Source organism: Phycodurus eques, chromosome 14 (assembly GCF_024500275.1).
Source record: "Phycodurus eques isolate BA_2022a chromosome 14, UOR_Pequ_1.1, whole genome shotgun sequence".
NCBI lineage: Eukaryota > Metazoa > Chordata > Actinopteri > Syngnathiformes > Syngnathidae > Phycodurus > Phycodurus eques.
Window position 1 is genome coordinate 22325243 of NC_084538.1, and position 17175 is coordinate 22342417.

The 17175-nt window shown below is 41.6% G+C and overlaps 1 protein-coding gene across 3 annotated transcripts in view; it reads right to left on the reverse strand.

The window, feature by feature from the left end:
• Positions 1 to 355: 355 nt before the first annotated feature.
• adck1 (aarF domain containing kinase 1) overlaps positions 356 to 17175 on the reverse strand; it is a 124490-nt gene continuing 107670 nt past the window's right edge. For all 3 annotated transcript variants that reach the window (XM_061696735.1, XM_061696736.1, XM_061696734.1), the window contains 2 exons: positions 11975 to 12168; positions 356 to 2020 (listed from right to left, as the gene is read on the reverse strand). In XM_061696735.1, coding sequence (XP_061552719.1) covers positions 1861 to 2020; positions 11975 to 12168 — 354 coding nt within the window. In that variant the 3' untranslated portion in view covers positions 356 to 1860. The remainder of the gene's footprint in view (positions 2021 to 11974; positions 12169 to 17175) is intronic.

Genomic DNA, 17175 nt, shown 5'->3' on the forward strand with positions numbered 1-17175 from the left:
ATAGTAATGTAAGTGATTAAAGATGTCAGCAGCAATTGACGGTGTCTAATTTGTTTACATCATCATTCATCAACATCCAGTGGAACCTCAAAAATCAACTGCTACATGTTGGTCGACTTCCAATTTGTTCAAACTACAGCATTTTCCACTGATTTCATAATTTATGATTTTAATAATTAATTTCAGCATCAAAATGTTGCCATCATAAAGTTTCCATCTTCATTAATCTATAGTGTTAAGTAAATAGAGACGACGGAATTGTAAGATCTTGTGTAGTGCACTCTGCAAACAGCTCTATCCAACATCTCTTCTACCATGCATGAAATAAAATACCAAAAGACAAGACTTGGTGTTTCTGAGGGTTTATTATGGTATGACAAAAAATATATATACACCACAACAGCTGTTAGCACTGTCACTTCCTGGCATACATACCATATGTTCTTATAGTAGGTGTACTTATAGAGCAAACATCTATTACTGCTTCTTTGAGAAAACTTGCATTTTGAGAAATATACTGGTATTTATTTATTTAATTATTGAATTTGTTTACATTTCCTCTCAGAACATTATGGCATTAGCACAAGAGTATCAGCTACAATGGCAAGATACACCATTGACAAAATAAACTTACCAAAATCTGCTTATGGAGACCATTCTATTGTAAACATTTAATGATCTTTACAGAAGAATGTGATGAGTGGAAGGAGTGACTCAGTAACTCATTTGTTGATGAAAATAATAAATATTACTACCGTGGGTTTACAGCAAATACTGTACATAACGGTAGCATCCTGAGGTATGTTTTGACAAGCAGTGCATCAATGGTCCAATGGTTGGTTTGATCCATATACTCAAGATATCTGCTTGTACTTAGAGTACTGCATACAGTATTTACTCCATGTTCTATACCATTAATGCTAACACTGTATACCACCAGCTAATTTGTGAGACAACGTCAAAAATATGCAAAAGATACAAATTAAAAGGTAAAAGGGAAGGTGCGACACCCGGTAAATCAGCTGGGAGCAAGATCGCACTTTGACAATTGCTATGTTGGTGTTTGAGATTCTAAAAAAAAAAAAAACCTTATTAACTATATAACTATAACTATCTACCAATAAATATAATCTAAGTACGTTGAAGTCTATTCATATGTCTTCTGTGGGACAGTGTATTCTCATTATTACTGTACATTTTTAGGAAATTAGGAAAAGACATTAGGAAATCTGTGACCCTGACCAAGACAGGTGGTATGGAAAATGGATTGGATGGATGGCATTATTAGAAAATCGGCAAAAAAATTAAGCACAATATATGGTCATCATTTTATATTCTAGTGTCCATTAATATATTGCTGGCTTCGTGCCTCACATTGTCAAAACCATCTCTATTTCAGGAAACAAACAAAAAACAACAGCCTATTTGTTGAGCCATTACATTACATCATCAAAGAGTTCAAGCCATCTTTAACACTTTTAATTGGTCAGAAATGTGTAAAAATAACACAACCATGTGGGAAATGACCAATATAATAGATTTGTGGAAAAAATATAAACTTTGGACATTGGAGCTTTTTCCACCCGACAGTGATGATATGCGAGTAAAAACATTAAAATGAAAAACTAAAAATGTCTTTTAACAAACTGGTTTGTGTGATGAGTTAGGGCTTTGTATTTTCAGACAATTCACAAATAAGACAAAAATCATGAGACTTTATCGAACAGTGAAATGTATGTTTTAAACAAATTACTTTCAACTGCAGGAAGATACAACTCTCTGAACTGTATGTGCTGTTTTGCAGTACACTGGAGGAGCTAGTGGTCAGGGGCTCACGTTATAGATCGATTTGTTCATGTCTCAGTGTAGAAATGCTAGCAGAGTAGAAACCCCTTGTCCCAACAGAGAGCCTTTCAACCATAGAAACAACTCATACATACTAAGTCTCCAGAGGTTGAAAGACTCTGTCAGCGTGATTTGCAGACGTCTTCTGCTGGACTGAATCTTACTCCTTTTGTGTCTGTCAATCAAAGCAGAGAAGAACAACCCGAAGTTTAGAAACGGTAATGCATACGTACTGTACAAAGTGGTGCTTTCCTGCCATCTTGTGGCATCTATTGGCAATTATAAATCTTGTTTGGAGGGCCGTCAATTAGGGATTTTTGACTTATGCTCAGTCCCTCTCCCCCGCGAATAGCGAGGCAACACTGTAAATCTTTTGTGAGCTGCCTATTTCTGAAAATGTGTCTGTGAGCAAGTCATACTTAATTTTGCTGGAAGCCAGCAAATTTACATAATACCATCCTGACACTGACTTTCCACACTCCTGATTTAGCAGCAAGGCTAAGTTAAGAGCCACAATTTTCAAGCCACTGCCGGACTACACACAAACAAGATCATGTCAAAGCCATAAACCAAACTGAGCTGCAGTGTCACAGGCACAGATTGGCATTAACTAACAGTAAAGTTGGCGGCATGGTTAATTCAATAGTGTGATGATGACTTGCTGCCTTTATCGGGCAAATCAGCCAGTGGCAGCAGCAACTTTGTGCAACCGCAATTATATTTTCGCAGGAGTGAATATCTTCTACTCTGACTGCAGCTAGCAGGGAGGTAGGCAGCCTCCCGACGTCTCAACTAACACTAGAAAAAGTTAACTTGCTGTTAGACTGAACTTCAGCATACCTTGAAGTAAACCTTTAAAACAGGCTGATTTCAACGACGGTCTTAATAGGGGTTTAAAAGCGTGCTATAAATCTTGATCCTTGGGGCACTTTGACAACCCCTGGGAAAACACTAAACCCATCCAACTACAGTAAATTGCCAAAAGTATTCGCTCACCTGCCTTGACTCATGATTTTAAGCGATATCCCATTCTAAATCCATATGGTTTAATATGATGTTGGTCTACCCTTTGCAGTTCTAACAGCTTCAACTCTTGTGGGAAGGCTTTCAACAAGGTTTAAGAGTGAGTTTATGGGAATTTTTGCCCATTTTTCGAGGAGCATACACACTGATGTTGGACGAGAAGGCCTGGCTCGCTGTTCACGCGAAATCAACCCAAAGGTGTTCAAATCAGGTAGAGGGTAGGACTCTATGCAGGCCAGTCAAGTTCATCCATACCAAATTCTCTCATCCATGTCTTTACGGACCTTGTTTTGTCCACTGGTGCACATTCATTCATTCATTCATTCATTCATGTTCCATACCGCTTATCCTCACTAGGGTCGCGGGTGTGCTGGAGTTGGAGTGGGGATTACCACTTTCTGTTCCAACATGTCTGTGCACCTGCCCTGCGATTGGCGGGCGACCAGTTCAGGGTGTACCCCGCCTCTCGCCCGAAGATAGCTGCGATAGGCTCCAGCACGCCCGAGACCCTCGTGGGGAAAAGCAGTTTGGAAAATGGATGAATGGAAAGCCTTTAGTGGCTCACATAAACTGTTATCCATACTCCCTCATATCCAATGGAAAAGAAAATTGGTGCAAGTTTATAGGAAAACAAGACAATCATTACTTTTGCTCACATTTTTAAAAATGCCAAAACCAGATCCTATATTCTCTCAATCTTGCTGCACCCGAGTCTGTAGAGTGAGTGGGCATTCATGTATGCACCTGCAGTCCTGTGGATAATGATTTAATAACACCGACTGAACTGACAAAGGATCCTGAATGCCTAATAAGAACATTAAAAGAGATATGCAACCCTGAAACCGATGTCATAATTGAGAGATTCAATTCAACGCAAGATATCAGATGCCGAGCAAAAACCTGCACCTTAGTGGACTACACAACCTGTGTGCATATCGTGTGGAGTGACAATTCATTCTCAAAAGAGTGACACTTCTACAATGCATTCTTTAATGTATTTGTTCAATATGGAAATAGAATCTGTTGACATAGAATGTGGCAACATGGTTGGTACATGTTAAAAGGAGCCAAACATTTCAACATTTCCATTCGCACTCACATGCACACCTACAGGCAATTTAGAGTCTCCAAGTAATGCATGTTTTTGGGATGTGGGAGGAAACCGGAGTGCCCGGAGAAAACCCACGCAGGCACGGGGAGAAGATGCAAACTCCACACAGCAGGGGCCGGGGATTGAACCCGGGTCCTCAGAACTGTTAGGCTGACGCTCTAACCAGTCGGCCACCGTGCCGCCCAGTATAACTTGTAAAAGGATAAAACAATTCTACATACGAGTCGATTGCACAACATTATTATTATTTGTATATATATTTGTGGCGGCACAGTGGGCAACTAGTTAGCACAGCTGCCTCACAGTTCTGAGGACCTGGGTACAAATCCGGCCTTGCCTGTGTGGAGTCTGCATGTTCTCCCCGTGCCTGCGTGGATTGTCAGAAGGTATGAATGTGAGTGTGAATGGTTGTTTGTTTATATGTGCCCTGCAATTGGCTGACAACCAGTTCAGCGTGTACCCCGCCTCCTATCCGTACTTAGCTGGGATAGGCTCCAGCATACCCCGTGACCCGAGTGAGGATAAGCGGTGTAGAAAATGGATGGATGAATGGCTATATAAAGTATTTGTTATCTTAACAGTGAAGTGCTCAGTTTGTCAGGTTTTGTGCCAGGAAGTGCCTTGGCATTTTAATTGCCTATATTGTTGTTTTCTTTGCACTGATTTAATCGTTCTCGACTGTGAGTTGGTTTAAATTTTCCGGCGTTAACTCTTAAGGCTTCTTGATACTCGCGCGGACGCCGACCGCGCTGACGTCACTGCAGCTGTCCCGCACTTAGTTTGCCTTTATACTCGAGCGCAACTCGCGCGCAGTTTTGAAAATGTACTGCAGTTCACCTCCAAGTCAGGGGTGTCGCTACGGCTGGTATTGAGTAGGACATCACAGGGTGGAGTTTCCTCTGCATTATTTTGGCCATTTCTGGTAGCCGTTTTTACTTTCAGTAACAAGGAACAAAGCAACAACAATGGTGACCGTGGAACAGTGTCTGCTCGAACAAATGGACCTAGATGACCAGATGATATGTTTAATTATGCTGCAAAATCGATCAAAAAGGCGGCGGCGTATATGGTATGTAGAACTAAGGGGCACGCTGAGTACAACATCACAGCATGTCACTAAAACGGACCAATCACGAGAGATGATCTCCGCGGCGTTCGACGCGCAGCAACAATTTTTCCCGTTTGCGCGTCAAGCTACGCAGAGGGGCCGCATGGGACAATTCGTCGGTCACGTGATGCAATGCGGGCGTTGTCAGCCAAGTGACCGCGGGAGTATAAAGAGGCCTTTAGTGCCGCTTCTGTCTCTTTATTTTTCCCTCAATTCTTCAGCAGCATGCTAGTCATCAAAGGTGTTGTAATCACCAAATAAAGTAAATGATTATATCATTCAGTATTGTTTTCAATTTGCTAATTTCTGTCCTCAGACTACTTCATGTTCACAAAATCTGTCAGGTTGCTATGTTTGCTTGTATAATGTAACGGCTAAGGGTGCTGCGCAATCATTTGGAACAATGTAATGATTTTTTGACAGGAACTACTTGAGACGTTCAAAGGGTGTACACCAATGGATTTTTCTGAGCCAATCCGAATTGAGTGTTCACCAAGACCATGGTATAATATTGTGTTCTCTCACACAAACATTGTAACAGCACTTCCAATTGCCTAAAAATTTAAATAAATTAATAAATAACCCAGATCAATCTATAGTTTTTTGAAATTCATAATTGTTTATTTTAGAAAATAGAGCCGTTCTAATAGTTTTGGAAACACACATATTTTTCCACACAATAGTTTCCATTTTCCATACTTCTCCAGACCTGGAAATTTAGTAAATCAAATTCCATACTTTCCGTACTTGTGTAGGAACCCTGTAATTAGTCTTCTGTACAGTCAGTTGTTGTCATATTCCAATATTTTCTGACACCCTCTCACTATTACGTGAGCGCGGCCTGCTATTAGCAACAAGACCAGCAATCAAGATGCCTCCCCTTCCACTGAGGACTATCACGGACTGCTGCAGAGGATGTCAATCCTGGAAACGAAAATCCACCGTCTTGAAGTGCATATGGATATAAATGGATAGTCGGGGAATGAAACCACTCTAGCGATGTCTCAAAATGGTGAGCAGAAGTGTGCTAACAGACAGCCACTTAGGTCAACAAAGAGGACGGATGTGTACTGTGGAAATTGTTATGGACCATCCAGCAGTTCTCCGTGGAATTTACTGGGAGCAAAGCCCAAAGATATGGGACAACATCTGATTACTCTGGCCAAGAATGGTCATCCCCCACCACTACTGAAAGGTATGAAACTAAATCATACAAGAAAAAAATGGCACCCCAAACGTTACTAGTTGGTGATGGAGCTGTCAAGGATGTGAAACGTTTTTGCAGTGAGAATAACACCAAAGTACTGTGTTTTACCAATGACATGGTGTCTGATATCTCTAAAAAAAAATCCTGGAGATCACTAATCAGCACTCAACTGTGAAATCTGTCATTATACACACAGAGGCCCTGGATGTTGTCAAGCAACAATCAGAGGTACTGAAGCAAGATTTCATTGATCTCCTAACAAAAGTGCAATGTTTGGATGCTGAAGTTTACATAAGTGGACCTCTACCACTTGAAGAACGTTTCTTTAGGCTCAGTCAATTAAATAAGTGGCTCAAAGAAGTGTGTACAGCACTATCCGTGAGTATCATTGACAATTTTTGCATTTTTGGGAGCGCAGACATATTTACAAAGCAGATGGTTTCTGTCTAAATACACAAGGTGTTAAGTTATTGACTGCCAACATTTTTTACTGTGTACTTCATTCGACCTGAAAAGAAAGCACTCGCCGTGTTGACACGGCTGAAGTACCAAAAGATTGTTCCCAAACAATCGGAGGAACAAGCGATAAGGCGACAAGGCGCAGACGGACACATCAGTGTCATCCAAACAATCGGAGGAGTGAATGACAAATGAGATGAGCCAGTACGTTGAATCTCCCACACCCCTCGCTGCCCCATTGGAGCAAAGCCCAACGCAAAACTCAATCTCCAAATTCTCTGTTAGGTGTGAAAGACAGGATGAAAATGATTGCCAATATTGGAATCCAACGCACATCACGCCAAGATCTTCCTCCCATTCCCCCTTGCCTGAAACCACCATCCATAAGTTGCAAAGGGCCCCTCCTCGACCCATGAAGAATCTTATCTGCGAATCTGACTGAGATCTGCCGGGTCTTTTCCGGAATAAGTAAGATCAGTCATTTTTCATCACTGTAATTATAGGGACAGAAAGTTGGTCAAAAAAAATGGCACAAAAAAAAGTAGAACGACAAACTTAGTGAGGATAAAAAAAACTAAGACAATCTTGAGGCGACCTAGAACACTATGATGCCAAAGACCTCTAAAGTGTAGGAAAGCAGAACGTATGTGGAGAAAAACGAAACTCCAAATTGACTATGACCTCTACAGACAGTCTTTGTAATTTTACTAAGAGTTAGTCAGGGCTAGACAGCAACACTTTTCTGAAATCATCAGTAAGAACTTCAACAATACTTGCACTCTGTTTGCTGTGGTTGAAAAGCTCACAACCCCCCCGAATCAGGTAGCTCCAGAACTCCTAACAGCTGATAGATGCAATGAATTTGCTTGTTAATTTAGTGAAAAAATACAATCCATCACGTTAAATATTAACACAAATCAGCAAAATGATAAAATGATACTACATCTGAAGCCAATCAGGAAAAACTCTATTACCATGTCAGAATTTGATACAGTTGACCAAAAGACTGTAGAGAAAAAGGTTCAGCAGCTGAACCCATCAATGAGCTGTCTTGACTCAATAGCATCTGACTTTTTCAAAGCTATTACGAAGCCTATGCTAGCTGATTTGCAGCAAATCAATTGCTCACTTCAGTCAGGCGAGTTTCTTAAAGCTCTTAAAGTAGCTGCCAGTAAGCCTTTGATAAAAAATAGAATGCTGGACGCTTCCATGTTAGCAAGCTATAGACCCATCTCAAATCTTTGTTTCATAGCCAAGATTCGTGAGAAAGGTATTTTTCATCAACTCAGCAATTTCTTGAACTTAAATGGACTTTTTGACAAATTTCAATCAGGGTTCCCAACTCATCACAGTACAGAATCTGCTCTTATCAAAGTGCTAAATGATATAAGGTTAAATACTGACTCGGGAAAGGTGTCAATTCTGGTCTTGTTGGACCTCAGTGCGGCTTTTGATACAGTAGATTATAATATACTGATGAACAGGTTGGAAACGTGGGTAGGACTAAATGGAACAGTCCTTAAATGGTTCAGGTCATACCTGGAGGAAAAGAGTTATTTTGTAACCATTGGAAGTGTTCAATCTCATCGAATGGCAATGACCTATGGGGTCCCTCAAGGGTCAGTTTTTGGACCCCTCCTGTTCAGACTGTATATGCTACCCTTAGGTCAAATTCTTCAGAACTTTAATTTCGACTATCATAGCTATGCAGATGACACACAGCGATATCTAGCAGTGTCTTCAGATGACTACAGTTCAATTGAGATGTTGTGTCACTGTCTAAAACAGATAAATAACTGGATGAGCCAAACATTTTCTTCAATTAAACCACAACAAAACTGAGAAAATTGTTCGTAAATACCTGGAGTCGCTCTCTTTAAAAACCAAAGACCAAGTCCGAAACCTTGGTGTTCTGATAGATTCCGACGTGACTTTCAACAGTCATATCAAATCAATTACTAAAACTGCCTTCTACCATCTGAAGAACATATCTGAAAATGAAGGTTTGCATGTGTCAAGCAGACGAGGACAAGCTCATCCATGCTTTTATCACAAGTAGACTTGACTACTGTAAGGGTCTTCTGACTGGACTCCCCAAAAAGAGCATTAAACAGCTGCAGCTCATTCAGAATGTTGCAGCTCGGGTTCTGACCAGAACAAAGATGTCAGAGCATATTACTCCAATTGTAAAGTCTTTACACCGGCTTCCAGTCAGCTTTAGAATAGATTTTAAAGTTCTGCTACTGGTCTATAAATCACTAAACAGTTTAGGTCCTGAATACATGAAAGAAATGCTGATGGAATATAAAGCCAGTAGGGCTCTGAGATTGACAGACTCAGGTCAAATAGTGGAGCACACAAATGGAATAAGTGACAGAAGTGACGACAGCCCCTAAGTGTGAATGTTTTGTGTGAAAATCCAGGTAAAAAACTTATTTTTTCTCAAGCTTTTTAGAGCATTTCCACTTTTAAATGATATTTCTTGCACTGTACGCTGTTTTCATTGTACTTTTATTTTTGTTCTCTTTGTTTTAAATGTTTATAAGATGTTTTTTTTCTTTGTTTTTAAATGCTTTTAATCATGTAAAGCACATTGTGTATGAAATGCGCTATATAAATAAATTTGCTTTGCAATAACGCGGTTCCAGCCAGACCTATGTAACAAGTGTACTGTATCACCCAATCACTTATTTCGGTGTTTCGTGACTACATGTCATGATAGCTTAGCAATTAAAATGACTTCTCCATCTTGTCCTCTTAATTACTCCTCATCCTCCCTCCGTGATCACGATACCTGTCATAAGTGAATCTTATTTGTTGCCATGGAGGCGATGATTAGGGACTTTCGCTGCGTTGACACAGGAAGCGAAGCAAACTTTTGCCTCTGCCTCATGTTAAGCCACGCGTCTTAATTTAGCTAGCCAGCCATAGCTCTTAAGTACTGTAGATGGGGCGGCGCAAAAATAGCATGCACCAAGCATTCACTAATACAAACAGTGGAAAGCAGGGAGCTTAGGCGACTGTTAATTGTGGATGCGTCTTTTTATTTTTTAAATGTTTTTAATTATTATTTTTTAAATATAGTTTTAATTTTGAGAAATTTGTACTACCCAGCATCTGAAGCATCGTAGTGGCCCGACACAGCACCATATTGGCCCAGACCACCGTTAACGTCGGATATCTGGAACAATCGGTGTTATGGGGGTAACGAGTTAGCGTTCAGTGATTTCTATTACAAAATATGGTCGATCTGTTACATTTGCCAGTTCTGCATCTGTAAGACTAAGGTGAGACTTGCAGTCTTAAAAATGCGCCCTTTAGCTCACCAGAAGTGGGCGAAATACCTGTCAAGAAGTGTACAGGTTTCGTGGAGTTACAGAAATTGTTAGCTTACAGTGATTCCCTCAAAAGATTGTGGGGAACATGCAAACTCCACAGAGGAAGTTCGGAACCGAGATTCAAGCCTGAAACTTAAAACCTGTGAGGCAGACATGCTAAATACCAGGTCACCGTGGTGCCTAGTTAATTTTCAGTAATTCTTTTTTTTTTTTTTTACCTATTCTGTTCAACCATTTGACCATGGAATGATAAAACATTTCCATCAGCTTGCTGCACACTCCAAACTGGTTGAGTGGAGAAGTGCAGTCGCTGCTGTGATTTCTTTGTACACATCTCTGTTTTCATTAAAATACATTTTACTGTCTATGACCACCACAAGCTACTAAAAACTGGTGATGCGCTCCACAGTCTCGTCCTCAATCGCACTTCCTTGGCTTTTATCACATTTAAGTTTAGAAACGAACCATCACACCAATGAATAAAATCATCCAACAATTCTTCTCTACCAATGCCAAACAGCTCACAGTATTTTGCTGTTGCCATTGGCTCTCGTTTTGGCTCTCGTTTTGGCTCTCAACTTGTGTACTGGAACCCGAACATGTGGAGGAACCTTATATTCAACACTGAGTCTAGATTCTGCCTACGTTAGTTGGATAGGATATGGTCAAAGCATGAAGCAAACATGGACTATACTGTGTTGACTGCCGCACTAAAAGAGAACAGTGGAGCCTCAATTTACGAACGCCTCAAAGTTCGAACTATACCATTTACAAACCACAAACCGAACAAAAATAATCCCCAATGGTTGAACCTTATTGCAGTGCGCGAAAGTTTCATTCATCCATTTTGTGCCGGGCGGTGCGCCCATTGGTTGGAGGCGGTCCACTCTCAGCGGCTCCAGCGTTTACTACTTTGCTAAGTGCGTCAGTGTGTGCCTTTTCAGTGTTTTTCGTATTTACAGTTATTTTCGTGTTTTGCTAGCTCAATATGGGTCCAAGAAAAGCAACACACAAGCATGGCAAGAGTGAGGGAATCACTGTGGACTTAAAAAAGACTATTTGTGAGGATAATATGTATGTATCAATGGTGCATGCACTGCAAAGCTTTCTCGCAAGTATGAACGAAACAAGTCCGCAATTGCCACTAATGTGGAAAAAAAGGATGTTTTTGTTGCTGCTGACACACCAAGTCGAAAAGCTTTTGCTCGTTTAGATAAACAAACAAAAATAAAGTTAGCGAGTGAAAGCATTTCTGAGACTATCATTTGCGACAAGGCTAGGTAAGCACTTACAGTATGTACGGTACTTGTATCATCCAAAATAAAAAGTATGACAAAGACCTTTTCCCAAATGCATCTAGTCAAATAACTGCACAAGCATTTTGTTTGTGTTGACGTTGAATATTGAATATTGACCTTGTATATATAAGGTCTTGAATGCCCACTAAGGAACCGATCCCAGCCATTGTTCCAGAGATTGGGATGACAAATGAGCCATAGAATATAGAAGAGGAAAGGAGCGAATACACAGAGTAAACAGGGTAATGGTACACAGAACATTGTACTACTACATTGCACTACTCGTCACTTTAAACCGCATACACTCCTTGAAGTCTCAGCGCCCTTCGCACAATGGTCATTGCACCGGACTATTGCAATATTAGTCATTCGAACTGCTCTAAGTGCTAGAGGACTCTGCATCTTTTTGCACAATTGTTTTTTGTCAATGTCTTTATGTCCCCAAAGTGTTCTGTAAATTGACTGTCTGTTGTACTAGAGCGGCTCCAACTACTGGAGACAAATTCCTTTTGTGTTTTGGACATACTTGGCAAATAAAGATGATGATGATTCTGATTCTGATTCCTGTGACTTTTTTAGTTGTACCTGGCCAAAGCACGTATGCAGCAGCGTGACATGCTGATGAAGGAGGACGATGAAGCTCTGGTCTGTAGAGTGGTTTCAATTCCCCTCAATAGGTCGTTGGTCTTCAATAGCAGCAACATCTGCCGGGGAACTTTGTTCAACAGATCATTGATCTGGGGCAGGTAAACAGCTGCATTGGTCCGTATTTCGACATCCTGACAAGAAAAAGAATACAGAAGTTACCAATAACCTAGGTCTACCTTTTTCTAAGATGGTCAAAATATCAGGAGTCAGGAGGTATACTGTAGAGGAGCCAAGACCCAAACACTGAACCTTGGAACTGTGAGGCAAATGTGCTAACCGCAAACAATAAAAAAAGTGTTATGCATTCTCTGCTTCTCAATTGCGCAATTTCTGAATGTGATGTCATTTGGAGATTCTCATTACAGAATACAAATTTAACACATATTTAAAGCTTCTTCTGTTCAATTCATATTTGAGGTTTTGAATGCATGTCCACTGAACAGCCTGTTTGCCTTCCTCACTTTGTCCATGCTACGTGACATCACAATGCTTCCGATGCTAAACAGAGAGGTTGGCAAGGCCAATCTTAAAGGCATAAAATATATAATGAACTTCGCTAAAAGCCAGCCATCCCTATGGTCGCCATCTCTAAACTTTGAAAACAGAACACTATTCCTAGTCAAGACGAATGAGTCACCGATCCCATGATATATTAAGCAGACATGGAAACACCAAAGGCATGAAAAAGGTGACCAAAAAAAAAACATTTTAGGGAGGGTCTGGGGGGATCCCCCGGGCTCCCGCAGAGAATGTTTTTTATTTTAACATAAATTAAGCAATCTGGAAGACTGAAGAGTACAATAAGGAAAAATAATCATATTTTCTTCACGCAGAAAAACTTATTTACACTGCTCAAGTACATGTTGATGTACAACCCCAATTCCAATGAAGTTGGGACATTGTGTTCAACATAAATAAAAACAGACGACAATGATTTTCACTCTTCATGGGCCGTACAAATGGCCAGCAGTGAGCACAACCATGTGTATGTTCTGTACCATGCAAAAAAGACATTGCAGTCAAATCACAGCTCAATATTATTAGAGTGATAATAATGAAGGTGAAGATTCCGAGAGTGAAGAAATAGAACTTTTTTTAGACCCATGTCAGCAAACTTCCCCTTTTTTCTTCATTAGTCTTTCAGTCCAGATAAATTACCTAATGAATCAGAGTTTTTGACAATTCTGCTGACCATGTGGACGATAAAAACAAAATAAAGGACAAACATCATAGTTTAAGAGTCGAGCTGATTGTACAACTCCACCGGACTGTTATGGACGCAAAGTTCAAAAGCCAGCATCTGTGATAGTATGGGGTTGTGTTAGTGCCAATGGCATGGTTAACTTACACATCTGTGAAGGCACCATTAATGCTGAAAGGTACATACAGGTTTTGGAGAAACATATGCTGCCATCCAAGCAACGTCTTTTTCATGGACGCCCCTGCTTATTTCAGCACGACAATGCCAAACCACATTCTGCACGTGTTACAACAGCGTGGCTACGTAGTAAAAGAGTGAGTGTACTCGACTGGCGTGCCTGCAGTCCAGACCTGTCTCCCATTGAAAATGTGTGGGGCATTATGAAGCGTATAATACGCCAACGGAGACCCCGGACTGTTGAACAGCTGAAGCTGTACATCAAGCAAGAATGGGAAATAATTCCACCAACAAAGGTTCAACAATTCGTGTCCTCAGTTCCCAAATGTTTATTGAATATTATTAAAAGAAAAGGTGATGTGGTAAACATGACCCTGAAGTGGTCAGTGAAATAATTACTCAAGTACTGAGTAAATAGTGAGCAACTAAAAAAAATAAGTTTTTAACCACAGCATGAACATCAACAAAAAATAATAAGTAAAATGCAAATTCTGCTAATTCTGATGTTGCTGTGTGTGTGTGTCAAAACGACAACAAAACATCTGCATTTTACTGCACGGTGTTTTCTCAAGTTATAAGTGATCGGAAATATCCACGTTTGGGCAGACAGTTCCAGACAGATACTACAATACATGAAAACTGTTGTTTTTGTTAGTCTGGCTGGCGACCAATTCAGGGTGTACCCCGCCTCTCGCCCGAAGATAGCTGGGATAGGCTCCAGCACGCCCGCGACCCAAGTGAGGATAAGCGGAATGGACGATGAATGAAATGAATGAATAAATGTAAACACGACGAGTTGCACGCCGTTGCCTTCGTGGTAACGACGACCTTCCCAACATGGCCGCCACGTAGGCAAGTCGATCAGCCGGACTGGTTTATCTAATTTCAATGCCTATGCCCGGGAAGCCCAATAGAGACGTTGTGTGAGGTCATGTGACTTTCCTGTGTCGTTTGATTGGTGAGCAAACTGCGCCAATGGGGAAGTCAAAGTCGTAGTCTCGCTCACGAAATAGTTGATCAATAACCAATAATTGATAAATAAATGTAGCGACCAACATTTAGATCATTTTAATGTAAAAGTACAGTTACTTCTTAAAAGCAGAAGCGGTGGAAGTGTTTTTTCTGGTCTCATCAACTCCTGTGATTCAGCCAAAACCGATCCCGAGGGCACGGGCGGAACCTCAGGCCGATACGCCAGCATATTAGTCCGCCGCGGAGTAATATTCACAATTACATCTGTGTGTGGATGGTGGATGGGTGGAGTGGATCTTGCCAGTGCTGAAAGAGTCTATACGATTCACAGAAATGGCCTATTTTGAGTTCAAAACGGCAAATTTCGCCGAAAGGGGACTGATTTGCATGTATGATTAAGTGTTATAACCCCTTTTGAATCACACACAGCTTGCACATTTTTAGAATGTGTGTGGTTATAGTTCCATTAAATAAGATCCCTGTTTGGGGGGTGGGGGGGGGGGAGTTGCATAAGAATGCAATCTATTGCCCCGACAATTTTGGGGATGTCAGCAACTTCATAAGTCATGCTTGCTTTGATTAACTCATCCGAGTGTGTGGGAATTTGATTCCATTCCATTCCATTTTCTTCAGCTTATCCGAGGTCTGGTCACAGGGACAGTAGCTTTAGCAGGGACACCTAGACTTCCCTCTCCCCAGCCACTTCAACCAGCTCTTCCGGGGGAATCCCGAAGCGTTCCTCGGCCAGCCAGGAGACGTAGTCATTCCAGTGTATCCTGGGTCGTCCCCGCGGTCTCCTCCCGGTGGGACATGCCAGAACGCCTCACCAGGGAGGCGTCCAGGAGGCAGTCAGAAAGTCAACTGGCTCCTCTTGATGTGGAGGAGCAGCAGCTCTACTCTGAGCCCCTCCCGGATGACCGAGCTTCTCACCCTATCTCTAAGGGACACCCTGCGGAGGAAACTCATTTTGGCCGCTTGTATCCGGCATCTCATTCTTTCGGTAACGACCCTCAGCTCGTGACCATAGGTGAAGGTAGGAACATAAATCGACTGGTAAATTGAAAGCTTCGCCTTTCGGCTTAGCTGTTTCTTCACCACGACGGACCGATACAAAGTCCGCATCACTGCAGACGCTGCATCGATCCGCCTGTCGATCTCCCGTTCCATTCTTCCCTCACTCGTGAACAAGACCCCAGGATACTTGAACTCCTCCACTTCGGGAAGGATCTCATCCCCGACCTGGAGAGGGCACGCCACCCCTTTCAGACTGAGGACCATGGCCTCAGATTTGGAGGTGCTGATTTTTTTATTGTAATATACAGTATGGTTCTAATGCAGCCCTATGGGGGGCACAAGTCAGTGCAAACTGTAGGCCGGTCCCAAGCCCGGATAAATGCAGAGGGTTGCGTCAGGAAGGGCATCCGGCTTAAAACTTTGCCAAACAAATATGAGCGTTCATCCAAAGAATTCCATACCGGATCAGTCGTGGCCCGGGTTAACAACGTCCGCCACCGGTGCCGTCAACCTTGCAAGGCGCCGTTGGAAATTCAGCTACTGTGGGTCGAAGTCAAAGAAGACGAAGAAGGTGGAAAGCGGGTTCTTCAGCAGAAAGAGAAGAGGAAAGTACAGAGCCTAGAACTGAATGTGGGGACTTTGAATGTTGGGACTATGACAGGAAAATCTCGGGAGTTGGTTGACATGATGATTAGGAGAAAGGTTGATATATTGTGTGTCCAGGAGACCAGGTGGAAAGGCAGTAAGGCTAGAAGTTTAGGGGAATGGTTCAAATTATTTTACCATGGTGTAGATGGGAAGAGAAATATTTTAAAAGAAGAGTTGGCTAATAATGTCTTGGAGGTGAAAAGAGTATCAGATCGAGTGATGAGGCTGAAACTTGAAATTGAGGATGTTGTGTGTAATGTGATTAGTGGCTATGCCCCACAGGTAGGATGTGATCAAGAGGTGAAAGATAAATTCTGGAAGGAGCTAGACGAAGTAGTTCTGAGCATCCCAGACAGAGAGAGAGTCGTGATTGGTGCAGATTGTAATGGACATGTTGGTGAAGGTAATAGGGGTGAAATGAAGATGTTGAGGTTCGCTCTTGGAGTAACCAGGTTGGATAAAATTAGAAATGAGCTCATTAGAGGGACAGCCAAGATTCTATGTTTTGGAGACAAAGTTAGAGAGAGCAGACTTCAATGGTTTGGTCACGTCAAGAGGAGAAATAGTGAGTATATTGGTAGAAGGATGATGAGGATGGAGCTGCCAGGAAAGAGAGCTAGAGGAAGACCAAAGAGAAGGTTGAAGGATGTCGTGAGGGAAGACATGATGGCAGTTGGTGTTCGAGAGGTGGACGCAGGAGATAGGCTTACATGGAAAAGGATGACACGCTGTGGCGACCCCTAACGGGACAAGCCGAAAGGAAAAGAAAAATAATACAGTATGGTTCTGATTAAGTAAAGTCTGTGAAAAAAAAAAATCAAACATGTCTGTTAATATTATTGGAAAAATGCATTGAACAAATAAAGGACTTTGACCTAATAAAAAACTTTGCCCCAATTGACGGCTGGTATTCTCTGCTGAAGAGTAACTCAACAACCCCAGCCACTGTAGAAAGACATAGAGTACACACAGCAGGCTTAAAGCACAATATGCCATCCAAAACGTGATAAACAGTCTCCATAGTTGGACTAGCAGCAATTTGTGCGTTGCTAAGTCCCGCTTGGAGACTAACAATTATTAGCAATTATAGGAGGTAATATAGCAAGCCTCACAGCTGTCAGCAGGA